The sequence below is a fragment of the Chironomus tepperi genome, unplaced genomic scaffold (assembly GCF_022539635.2).
Source record: "Chironomus tepperi strain 1889 unplaced genomic scaffold, CSIRO-AGI_Ctep_v1 contig_490, whole genome shotgun sequence".
Lineage (NCBI taxonomy): Eukaryota > Metazoa > Arthropoda > Insecta > Diptera > Chironomidae > Chironomus > Chironomus tepperi.
Genome location: NW_027226612.1, coordinates 1 through 13647, shown reverse-complemented (window position 1 = coordinate 13647; position 13647 = coordinate 1). Strand labels below are relative to the sequence as shown.

At 34.1% G+C, this 13647-nt stretch overlaps 1 protein-coding gene across 1 annotated transcript; it reads left to right on the top strand.

The window, feature by feature from the left end:
- Positions 1–4198: 4198 nt before the first annotated feature.
- On the top strand, positions 4199–4768 carry LOC139099909 (uncharacterized; the record flags this gene model as incomplete). Its single annotated transcript, XM_070652447.1, has 2 exons — positions 4199–4540; positions 4655–4768. Coding segments are annotated over 2 exons (456 nt in total), but the record flags the coding sequence as incomplete, so codon positions are not given.
- Positions 4769–13647: the final 8879 nt, after the last annotated feature.

Sequence of the window (13647 nt, the reverse complement as noted above, 5' to 3'; positions counted from 1 at the left end):
AGTGTTTTATTTAACATATTATACATCAAAATGTTCGTTTTTCAGAACTATACAAGATAGACTATTTATATATTACCTAAATATCAGAGAAAAGAGAAAAAAAAAGCCAATTACATCACATTTCTGACACTGAATTTTCGAACGACTAAGCCCATAAGTAAAAATCATTAGAAAAGGGTGAATATGATTTAAAGATTCTATTTTAGAGTTTTTTCCAATGATTTTTTCAATGTGGTACAATCCATGGATTCTATAGATTCAATGGATTCCACAAATTCCATTGGATCAGCAATTCTATAAAATTTATCCATAGATTCTATGGAATCCATGGATTCTAAAATTAATCCATAATTTCCATGGATTCCATTGATTCCATCAAAATCCATAAATTCCATGATTTCCATAAATTTTTCCATGGATTCCACAAATTCCACAAAATCCATGGAATCCATAGTTTCTGCCAGATGATCCGGACTCCAGCTTGAGTGGTACTCTGGATCAATTTGAACTACTTTAAAGCTAATTAAACCATGATTGGCCATCAAAGCTCTTCAAGATGTCTATCATCATTATTAAATTCCCATGAAAGCTTCTAAGTATTTCCAAAAAGTTCAAGCAAATCTCAAAATCAACAATCATCTACCTTTTCCAAATAAATATCTTCAAATCGATACAAATTCAATATATTGATCATTAAAGCAATCGAGCAGTTAGTTATCAAGGAGAAATCAAGAAAACTTAACAAATAATCTAGACTAACCAACTCAACGAAATTTTTTTGTTTTCTTCTGGCCAAAAAATAAGAACAGAACAGAACACCCACAAAACAAAAAATTGTATGAATAAGCAACGTCTCGTTCATTACGCGATATTGAGTTGCACGTAGACAGTCTACCAAGAATTTTTTTTCACATCAAACAAGAAGAACGAAATAAAATTTTCGCCCCAAGAAATCCACAAACATCCGTTCGTTAGTATTTACAGAGAAAAGAACAGAAACTGAGCAAAAAATATCGTACGATTTTCATAAAATAAGAAATATTGCACGTATAATGTTACACATTTATACTACACACATATGTGTGTAAGCAAGTATTGTTATAGTTGATAAGATTAAGAAGAAAAAACTGAAAATGAAATGAGAAACTCTTTTTGTCTCAAAATATGTTTTTTTTTGGGGTTTGGGGTGAGAGAGGCAAGAAGATTAAGGAACTAAATAAAAAGATTTTGCCACTAAAATATCTGGTTCATCTTTAATGAGATGAAAGAGAATATTAGAATACTAACTGAGGTGTGCTCGTTAGGTTTAGTGGAGTTTTTGGTAGAGCTCGAAGTCGACTCGGATTTTGTATGGAGTCGAGTCAATTTGAGTCGATTTTTCCATAAAAAACTTGATTTGATTTTTCCATACAAAATATGAGTCGAATTCAAGCTCTAGTTTTTGGTTCTATAAGAAGTTTTAAAAATGCTTCTCTAACAGACAAAGAGCGAATGAGCGCTACGAAGAAGAGCAAGCTCTCGAGAGCATACTTTTTGACAATTAGGGCTCCTGTTCTAACTCGCAAATGTGCAGATTAAAGTTAAATCTGAATTAAGAATGTCAAAATCACGAAAAATAAAAAAAAACTTGCTATACTGTTGACAAATCAAACTATTCCGAAAGTCATATGCATAAGATGCTGTCAGAGAGTCATAAGCAATCTGTTATAATCCCACATAATACACAGTGAAATATAGACTTAAACTGTGACTTGGGACATAGTCTCACCTGCTTGATGTGAACTTTTAATCAAATTCAACTTTACACTGTCACAACATCGACTATATTTAAGTTGTGCTTTCAAAAAGCTTGCAGAATGCGTTTTAAGGTTAAGAAAGCGCTCTTTGTTGACAATTGGTTAACGATAACGATCAATAGAACAAGCTGCAGGTGTTATACATTCGATTGTTATGAGCCACAATCAATGTGTATAACAGACGAAGTAAGATAGACGTTAGATAGATAGATGAGTCGCTGATGAGCTCTAGTGGACAAAAATTCGCTAGAACTATACATTAACATGCCATAAACTAGTTATAACGTACCATTTGACCACTAGGGAAAACTCTAAATCATAAATTCTGCTTGAACTTGATTTGTAGATAGCAGCAATGATGTTTTAAGTAGGTTTCTGCCAAAAAATTTAGATCTGCAGAGAAAACGCAAGCCTATCGCTATGGATAACCTTTAAAATAAAGCCAAAAATTGCATAACTGCATTTAACACGCACAAACTGCAGACTTGTCTACCTAAAATGCAGAAAAGGCTAACCTGTCTATCTAAAACTCAGAAATTTCAAGTTTGAGCATTTAAAATGCAGAAAACGCAAGGCTGCGTATCTAAAATCCAGGTTATGACGGCCTGCGCATCTAAAACACATGTAATGCAGGCTACTTGTCCAAAACCAAACTGTAAGAAACATTTTCTCATGCATGTCTATAAATTGACAAATCTCCATGTCAAAAAAGAACGAAAAGTTTAAAAATCTACCTTAAGAGACAGAAACAAATGAACAATAATTTGTTGAATAATAAATTTTAGGACGTTAAGGGGGTAGAGAATAAAAATTTATGTTGAGGAAAATTTTCCCATAAAGACAGACGACCCAAAAAAAATAAGAAAATCTTCTTCTTATAACAATTCATTTAATGCATACTAAACTACCTTCTTCCTGAATGAAAAATGAAGACAAATTTACAAAATTATACAACTAATATGTACTGCTGCCTTATTTCCACCATTCAGACCCGCCATTTCTCTTGTCTATTTTTCCACCTTCATGAGCAATATCATCATCATCATCATCAGCTTTATATACCTCCTATAGGTGTCTTCTTATTCCATACATTATAGCTATAGATGATATACTTTGGTGTTTACATTTTCTGTTCCTTTATTTACCTTCGTTCCTACTTTTTTTGTGTGTTAAACTGTATACATATAAAGTCTATAGTCTTTACATGCTCAGGCTTTACACAAAAATCGTCAACCTCAAAAAATACTTTAATATTTTATATTCATCCTCTCAAAAACACACATTCAATCCATTTCAATACCACTTAGGTTATTCATTCTTCACATTTCTTCTTTTCAACTATTTCCATTTCACTTCCGTAGCTGAATAAGAGTTCGAGTTTAGAGACATTTTAAGTTAAACAGACTGAATGTGTAATTATTTTGAGTGGAATGAAGAGAGCTTTTAGGAATTTGATGTTAAACTGCTTGCTTTTAAATTATTTTTGGATGACTCTTTAGATTAATGCTGTTGATCAGGATCTATTTCTTGGTGTTTTTGGTATGATATCGTTGAATTGTCATTTGAGATTGTGTAATTGAGATTCTATTAATGATTTTATGGAGATATATACTAAACAGAGCGTAACAAATGAAGAAGGCTACGTCAGGGAGCTTTTAAGGTTCTGCTAAATCTCTTTTGTTACCATCAAATGGTAAAACGAAAATCAAACGAAAATTAATAAAAATTTAAGCATACTTTTTGTTCCTTGGTATGTATTGACCATGTTCTTTGTCTCTCCTTCAAGAATGTTTGTAGTTAAGCATGAGGTGGACAATCGAACAATTCATAAAAAGATCAGATCATCTTACCTATCTTCAGAGAAAGGCCTTCTCCTTACTTGGTTTTGTTCAAGTGGTGGTTCAATGTCTTTGACAAAGCCAGCTTGAGGCCACATCCTTCAAAGATCATGGATCACAATTGATCTGTACTACTAATAAAGTAAAATTAGTAGCATTAGATGATGCCTGAAGGTGGTTAATCCCAACTTCCAAGTATAATTCTGTATTTATCAGTAATTTCAGTCTATGATACTCATAAACAATGAAAATCGTCCACAACTCAGTATAAAATTCCTAAAATCCTAAATTCATCTAAACTTCATAAATTCCTTCAGCTTAATCACGTTACAAAAAAAATCTGTTTTAAAAGGAAGCAGGAAAAGCTTTTATGTGGAAAAATTTCTCTTTTTTTGTGCTCCTTCTCGTCTCTATTCTTCCTGTCATTTCATGCAGCAGCAAGAGTCATACGAGACATGAGCAGAAATTTATATATTTTTTTTCTATTCTAATTAAATTTAATTGCTTTCATTTATTTCATAACAACGTTCACCCGAAAAAAAACATTCACTTACACAAATGCAGCACCACTGTTTCATGTGGAAGCAGTACAAGGCACCACAGCACGTTTACCATGCAATCTAACATCACAAATTGATGCTGATAGAGTATCACTTGTTATATGGTATAAAGAAGGTCAAAGTACGCCTATATATAGTTTCGATGTACGACATACGGAGATGTTGGATAAAGGCTTACATCATGAGGGTACGGGTAGCCTCAATGGACGATCTCATTTTAATACAACATCATTATCATCATTTATTATAACGAATGTTAAAGGACAGGATAATGGCTTGTATCGTTGTCGTGTTGATTTTATTAAAAGTCCAACGCGAAATATAAAAATTCAGTTGAGTGTTATAGGTAAATGTTATGTTCCATGACTACCATAAATAATATATGTATAATTCTACACCTCATTAACATTAATGCGAGCATCTCGCTCATATCCTCAATTTCTTTTATTATTATTCACAGTGCCACCTGATAGCATTACGATATTTGATGCAAAAGGCACTCAACTACCTCACTATATACTTGGTCCATATAATGAAGGAGCTTCCATTAATATTACATGTGTTGCAAGTGGAGGTAAGTCATCATCAATACCTCATTATTATTTTGAGTATGAATTGATATAAAAAAAATATATATAAATTACTGCGAGTCATAACGATATCGCTTTTCATCAATGTAAGTGGAAATCATCACGTTCACAGAGAGTATAATGGAATGATTAATCAATACTGATCATTTAGGTTGGAAAATGGAAGCTGCTATGATGAATTATTAATTTAATGAATAATTTTTTTTTCAATAATTGTCTGTTGAATTTTAATCCACTTGTAAATGTTTCTGGGAATGGGATTGAATTATAGCCTGAATAGCTTAATGTTTTTGTATTTGGTATCAGTACATCGCCTTGTCAATGGTTTTCTACTACTAGCCTATCAATGGTATGTCGTGAAATTACTCTAATATCTGGACATATTCAGTATTTGACCATCTTGTCTATGACTTGTAATTTTTATCCTAGCTACACAAATGACAAAGGTTCTGCCACGAATCGTTTAAGGCACTAAACTTCTTTCGAACACAAATGGAAGCCATCTCCGTTTGGTGTCCATATGGCAACCATTTGTTGTTAATAAAAGAGTTTTAGCTGTGTCTTAGATACTCAGTTACAGAGCCTTCTTTATTTGTGTCGCTCGGGATAGACTAAACATACTCTAACCCAACATTACCAAATGAGAGGATCATAAGAGCTTATATTCAATGCCTATATTAAGACACAAACTATTTTCTTCAATATTCATGACACTTAAGGTTTCAATCCCAGGATTGAATTGCATGGAAACCCAGAATTCAGGAATTTTTGAACCCCGGATCGAATACCCAAATTATGTTTAGTCTCGTCCTCCAATAGCACAAGTCGGTAAATCGAATCAAGTCCGATACAAGGTATTCCAAGGTCGGCATGATTCTGGCATAAAAACCGAACTTTAGCCTTAAATTTGAGTCAAGCTGATCTGTGGCTAGGTTTTTGACCGATTAAGGGTCTATTCACTTATTTCATACCCTAACAGGCAAGGAGCATGCTCTCATGAATAGATTAAGCTGAGATCACGCTCGCGAGCATGTTTAACTACTATATTTAAGTAGAGCAGGCTTTTAACAGCATGTTAAGGATAACACGAAAAATTAACTTTCTTATCCCCTTCCCTGCCCTCCGTAACAAAATTTTAACAACCCCCTGAGAGCTTTACAAAATAAGTAAACGATCCCTAATCCAGCTGTGCTACCCGGGATAGATTAAATCAAGTATTAGAGTCAATCAAGCAAACATGATAGCTTCACTAAGAACTATTTTTAATTACTTGATCAAAAATTGCCAAAAATTCAAATTCCAATGCCTTTGATAGCAAATCTTTGTTCCTTTATCTTTTTCCATCGTATCCAATACAACTCAACCCAACCATAAACAATCATAACCGCTTTCCATGCGAAACTTTAAATCCATATTTCAATTAATTATCCAACTATGAAAATCTATTCAAAATTGATTGAAAATCAATCCTTATCCAAATGCATTCAATACTTACTCAATTACATGTTCAATCAGTGAATATTATAAATTGATTGATTATATTAAACTAATGAAGTACCTTTCAAGTGCTGATACACATTCACCATGTATGCGATGAAAATCTCAGCAAAAAAAAAAAACCGAAGCAAAACGTGTGCACGTAGACATTTGAGTATGTGTGTATAGATGTTGATAAATATACGTAAAGAATCAATACAGATATCAAGTGCTCATCGCATTTTAACGTGTCAATCATTAACCGCAATGATATCATGTTTGCACTTTATTGGTTGTAGCTCTTTTGATTGGTCTACGTAGAAAATCTATTATGATGAAAATATGTAGCAGCATTGACTATACATTCCTTTAGTATATATCCACTCATCAATGTATTGATCTATTGAGTTAGTGTGGTTACGATGTGAAGATGGAAACAAATATATGGCTGATAATGGAATGAGATTTTTGGGATAGGGTGACTGAACTGGTGGTTATTTTTAGGACGGGAATCAGTTAGGGACTTGATAGGAGGAATTTGATGCTTTTGGGTATGAGATCTAAGTGGACAATTTGACACAATGTCTAGTTAATCACTAGACCTACGGACAGCTTGATATAATGTCATTAGTTGGTCATTAGTCAATCTAGTGACTTGACACATTATGTCACACGATTAATTAGTTACTAGATTGACATAATGTCATTATCAACCATAGCTAATCGAGTAACATAATGTGACACCTCACCTAGATTGACTAATGACAATATGCCAAGCTGTCCACTCGAGAGAATCATTGAATATCCCGTTGAAACCCTTAATTTGGGAGTTTGGGCTAACTGGATGAAGGGAAACAGGGAAGCAGCCAAAAATTTTGAAAGCAAGGGTTTTTCTAGCAATTTTAAGAAATTTTGATTTTAAGACTATGGTTGAAGTCAAGCTCTACCTGTCTACACCCTAGAGAATATCGAAATTAGCTCTACTAATCCAGAAGGGATTCGATGTAGAAAATGCTTGAAATCCAGCTCCTGATTTTCGTAAGTCTGGCATGAGGCTTAAGGCTCCATCAAATCAGATCCTAGTCCAGAGTGATGCAAGTCAGGTGCCACATTTCTTTAACTTTATTATGCCCTATGCATGTGCTTTCTGGGTTGGATCAACTTGAACAAGCTGATTTCAGCAATAGAATCAGATGGTTAGCCTTTTGATGTAACATTAGCTCTAGTAAGAAACAAGGTTACAGTAAGACAGTAAGCAAGCCAAGCCTCAATTTGTGGGCTATAAGAAGCATTACTGTAAATAGAATGGAACAGGTTCTATGCAGGAGAATAGAGAGAAAAGGTAGTTTCCTTGGAGAAATGTCCTTTAACCGTCATTCTGGGAACAATGATTCTAAAGCCAAGCAGAAGACTAGAGACTAGAGGACTAGTTACAAATAAAGCTTAGATCTAGTAGAGCCTCATCAACTGAATTGTCTAAAAATCCCCAAATAATAAACAATACCAAAATTAAGTGAAATAAACACATTAAAGTTGATAAACAACCCACCCATATAGACATAATAACATTAACATCCCCAAACCACTCACAAAGTGCCACTTGAAAAAAAAAATATGCGTGTTATTATACGAAAAGGCATAATACTCGAGGATGATGATAATGATTTGAAAAGATATTTACGAAAGTGTATAAGATTGCAATATATTTAAATAGAACTTAACGCGCCCCTGTACATAAAGGAGTTGTTTTCTTTATTTTTCTACAATTCTCCATTCGCAATATATCTTGTTGGGCTTGTTGTTAGGATACGAAGAAGTAAATCTATGTGTGTGCTTAAGGTGGAATTTTGTATTCAGCAAGCGAATGATTTTACGATCAATTTTAAGAGGAAATTGAGGGTTTTCATGTTGTTACTTTTTTTCTATATCTTTACATCCATACTTAGAACTACTATATAAATGCAGTGGTGGGCAACCTGCGGGTAAGGATTGAATGTATCAAGTCGAAAGCTTGCTTTACCTAGCCTGTTTGTAGGGCTACCACACTACAGGCAACAATGTGAATAGGTACTTATCCGGGTACAGCTTTGGTTGCCAGCGGGAAGTACCACGTGAAGGTGAAACACTTGCCGTTTGATCAGCTATCGAGTCAGAACGACGGCCTACTCAACTCCCAACGCGACACAAAAGTCTGGTGTCAAAACTTTTGGAAATGACATGAAATGTATGCCGTGCGTGGTTTCGGTCGAGGTTTACGACCAATACTTACTTTCTTACAGGAACCATGCTCGTAATTGGAGCCCAGGTTGCTTCAAAAGGCTTTCCATCTGACTGTATTTCTGGCCGAATTACAAAGCTTGCAAACATTCTCAGTTTTGACATTTAACTGACACTCCTTAATTACCACCCTACGTACCATGTTGCTTTTGGAGCTCTAGTGTGTAAATTCCAGTCAAGGGCATTATAACAAGCGTGTGTATCTCCCCTCAGGACTTACTTTCCCATTTTCGCAGTATGCCCACTAATTACTTCTACTTCCTTAGCGAAGCCGCACTAGGTGCCATTGCCTCATGTAGTGTTCATCGAAGCTGGATTTGTCTTTTGATAACTTCTGCCAGCATCAAATTTCCAGTACTTTAGCATCGTTGCTCACACAGCAATCACATGATGCACAGTTTGCCCACATCTGATAAAAAGGCACGCATCAACACAAGCAAAACGCTAACAGAAAATAAAAAAAGAAGAAAAAATTCTCATGCAGATGTATTTTTCTGGCTGAAATAATAAATTTGCAGAAGCTCACAACAATAAAAAAAATCGTATCAAGACAGTTTGCCTATATAGATCTATATATAATAATATGAAAACGAGTGGTAATACAATACACAATGTTTGAGTTTATAGCTTTTATAGTGAAAAATAAAACGTTTGCTGTTTTTTTTTTCGTCAAACTCGTGCTGCTTTTGAAGCTGAATTTGATGTCAATTCTTCTAGAATTTTTTCGTATTGCTTGATTTTATGAAAAACGAGTTAGATTGTTCTAGATTTGACACTGCTGATCAATATGTTGATTCAGGGCTAAGATGCAAAGGAGCTATAAAATCTCTCTAGAAGTTATTCAGTGATGCCAAGGCATTTTAAGATAGATCCATTTATTCATATAATTCGTGAATAGGTCCTTAATTGACTGGTAAGCAACATATTGAAAATTTGAAATTAAGTGATTTAGAAAATTTCGATTTTCGCTGTTCAAAAGGGCAAAAAACTGCCGTCATGGTACCGTCAGTTCACCTTCACGTCATCACTCCACGACAATGTAGTATTGCCCTAGTAGAATGCATTGTGCTTTTAGAATAAAGGAAAAATTAAACTCAATTTCTAATAACCTGACTTGTAAACAAGTTAGTTAAAATAGACTAGCTGGAGTCAAATTGAATTGATTCCCACGTCGTCAAACCGTTCCGTCAAAACAGCATCGTATTGATGCTCTAGAGGTACCGTAATGAAGCGTGTATCTCGGTTTCCTATAATTGCTAATCAGAGATATTTGAGATATGATATTTATACTTGGGTTTAGGCTTTGCTGATCGTATAGATCAATTCTGATCCAAATGTAGCATCCCAAAACTAGCTCCTAGGTCGCCTTAAGCTAGCTCTATTGTTTGCCAATTCCCCATTCTAAGTGCAATACTGACTCGATTGACAGCTCCTTCCATGAGTTCTTTCGAACAGGTTTTCTAATAAAATATCCTCTAGCTGGCAATGAGACCACTTTTAGGTACTTTATTGGTATTTTTGTACCATGTATTCATGTATTGCCTAATAGGGGTCCTGTACATCGAAGCCTACTCACTTTAACTAGGGCAGCCATATATTGTATTTTTGCCGGAATGCTGCTGTGTACCGACAAAGCCTCAAAATGTTTCGATTTTTCAAGAAGCTGAAAACTCAATACACATTTTGGAATTTTTGACAAATTTTGAACATTTTCCTTTTAAAGGTCCGGGTTCAAGCCTAGGACTAAAAATATTTTTTCCTGAATTTTAATCATTTTCTGCACTTTTTGGTCAATTTAAAACGTAATTTTAACTAGTTCTTTAAATATTAAGACTCAAAATAGTCCAAAAGTACGCCAATAGTGCCAAATTTAGAAGTGTCCCGTTTTTTTTCCAAAAGTGTCCTGATTTTTTGCGAAAATCCTCTGGTCACCCTATCTTTAGGTCTTTTGCCTTCTTAGGATCAGCCTGCGCGTTTAAAATGCAGAAACAGCAATCTCGCAAATTCTGGCAAAATACTAATTTGTCCTAAAAGCATATGTAGATACTCTACATCAAGGCCAACATTAATCATCCATATCATCGACATAGCAACAATTCAATGTATTCTTACAACAATTTGTAGTAAACAAAACGCATATCCGAATAAAAAATGCGCACATACATCCATAAAAGCTTCGAGAAAAAAACTTTCAGCACAAGCCTATATATTTGTCTGAAGGCAAAAAAGTCATTTCATGTGATTTTGTCATAAAAAATAAAGAGAAGCACAAAAAAAAAGAAAATTCTCAATGTCGACAAATTGATTTAATTTTGTCATTTTGAGATTGAAGGGAAAGGAGACAGCACAAGAAGAAGTAAAGGATGGAACAAAAAACTTTTCGTCAACACGAGATTCTTCTTGGTACTTTTTTGGAAAGTCATAAAAAAAAGAGCAGAATATTTTAACATTATGCGTAGACGCTTGCATCATCACAATAGCACAGAATTATTAAGATTATGCCATATCAAATGAGTAATCTTACATGATTTTACAGAAATAATTTCCATACAAATGCAGACAACTTTTTTTTGTTGTGCTGTTCGACGTTCCTTAAAGTCATAAAATGAAAAATGTAAAATTCATTGAAAGGATTTTTTGCCTTTGTTGTTGTTGTTGACTCTGTTTATGCTGATGTAGACGGATGGGATTTAACTGGTTGGGAATTAAAAATAAAGTCAGTCAACGGCACGTGTAGCAAAGTCCTCATAAAGCCTTATTGATGATAATTTATTTTGAAGATTGTTACTTATTAAATTATTGTCTACAGCTGCTGATAGGATATGCCTAAGGCATATGAGTCTATATGAGTCTTCAATTCTATAGATTCTGCTTGGAAGATGAATTTCTATTTTGAATAAAATGGAACTGTAACTTTAGGCAGTGCACGAATAGAGTTGAAGTTTGAATGTTTTAAAGCTGAATTCTGTGGTATTCAGCTGAACTGAATTCAGCACTACTCAGCTGTGCTGAATACAGTACTATTCAGTTGATCTGAATACAGCGCTACTCAGTTTAGCTGAATACAGCGCTACTCAGCTGAGCTGATTACAATGCTACTCAGCAGTGCTAAATACAGCGTTACTCAGCAGTGCTGAATCCAGCGTTACTCAGCAGTGCTGAATACAGCACTACTCAACTCAACCAGTGCTGAATACAACACTACTCAATTGAGCTAAATACAGCATTATTCAGCTAAGCTGAACTGAATTCACATTGCTATTAAGTTGAACCAAATTGCATTAAATTTATGCCACAAAAATATACTTTAAAGCTTCCATAAAACTCATATTAAACCATAAATCGTTTTCTTCTTAATAATGTCACATTATTCTGCTGATAAATCATGACTTGTTATGAATTTGAAAATAATTTTTACATACATTTTCAGTTTATGTTTCATTCATTCTGCAACAATGAACAAGGAGATCCTTCAACATAAAATATAAAAAAATTCTCGACAATTTCTCATGGAAACTTCCTTATTATTCAAGAAAGCATTGAAAAAAAAATCAAACAATCAATAAAAAAAAATGAAGATTTTCCACGAAATGTATCAAAAAAGTCCTTGACTTTATCATCCCTAATAGATGAATAAATTACATTTGAGTATGGAAATTTCCTCTATAAATTTGCAACATGAATTTACATAAATTTTTTTTTAACCCGCCTAAAAAATAAATGCGCCTGGTTCGTCAGAAACTTTTTCCGATCCATATTCTATTCTTATTATTGTGCATTTTTAAGGAAAAAGGGGCAAGTCAAGTTTGTTCGGCTTGCTGGGATCCAGCTGGCTACTTTGTGACTGGTTATCGTGTTGACTAGCCTACTGACTAGTTGACTGGATGGCTAGTTAGCTAGCTTGCTGGCTAACTAACTCGTAGAAAGCTCTAGTTTGAAGCATTAGCTTGGTGCCATCAAATTACTCCGGTATCGATTGGTCTCGAAGCGTTAAACCATCTCCATGTACGGTAATTAATGATTTTTCTTTTCATAAACAAAAGAAAAACATTTTTAAAGCGATGCTTGAAAAATTCAAATTTTTAGCAACCGTTAAAAAATTTGAATTTTAAAAAATCGTTATCTGATAAAACTTTTTTAATGCTCATAATGCAAATTGATTCGTGCTTATTACACAAATTGCAGATGGCTGTAACAAAATGCGCTTGAATACCCTCGATAAGGTCAGAGTACTTTTGTAATTTTTTTCATCTCATCTGCTAACATAGAAGAAATTTTCAATTTTCTGACAAAAATGTATCGATTATATGTGTGTACATTATATATGGATGTATGTATGTACACTTTTTCTCCTTTTATTCTGTGTTGCCAATAGCTGATATATTTTTTCTTGCTTCCATTCTTCTCTGGTGTTTTGTGATGTGCTTTAAGCTCCTGTTTTGTTGCCTTTTCTTATATATTAAAGCAAAAGTTGAACGAATGCGATAAAAGGCAGATGTTACACGGAAATTGATGTATTCATTTGAGTTGTACGAGTAAAACGTACAGAATCGATTTAATCGAGTATCATTTGGTATCGACATAAAAAATGGAACAAGAATGAATGCTACGTCGATAGCTTGACATCAGTTGATCAAACTAATTTATGATTAATTCGATTATGGAGATGTTCTTTTGTTGGAAATTAAGAAGTATTTATTGCATTTTGGAGTGGAAATTTGTTTGACTGATCTGAAGCATATTTAAACAATTAGAGTAGCTAGTATCGTACCCTCTGTTTCTTAGGTCATATATTCGGTGTTGTGTTCAATAAATCCGTGGGATAACCTGCAGTGTCCACATAGAGAGAGCTGGATGCATGTCAAGCTGCTATTCAGTTGAGCTCAACGAGGCTATTCATCTGTGCTGAATTCAGAAGATTCAACAAGCTGAATTCAGCACTAGGTAGTAATGATCAATTCAGAACTCTTCAGTTGAGCTGAATTTATTACTTTTAGTTTAGCTGGAATTCAGTACTTTTCAGTTGTGCCGGAATTCAGCACTTTATCAAAATTATTCAATTTGAGCTGAATATAGACATTTTGAAGGAAGCTGAATTTTACTTATACAG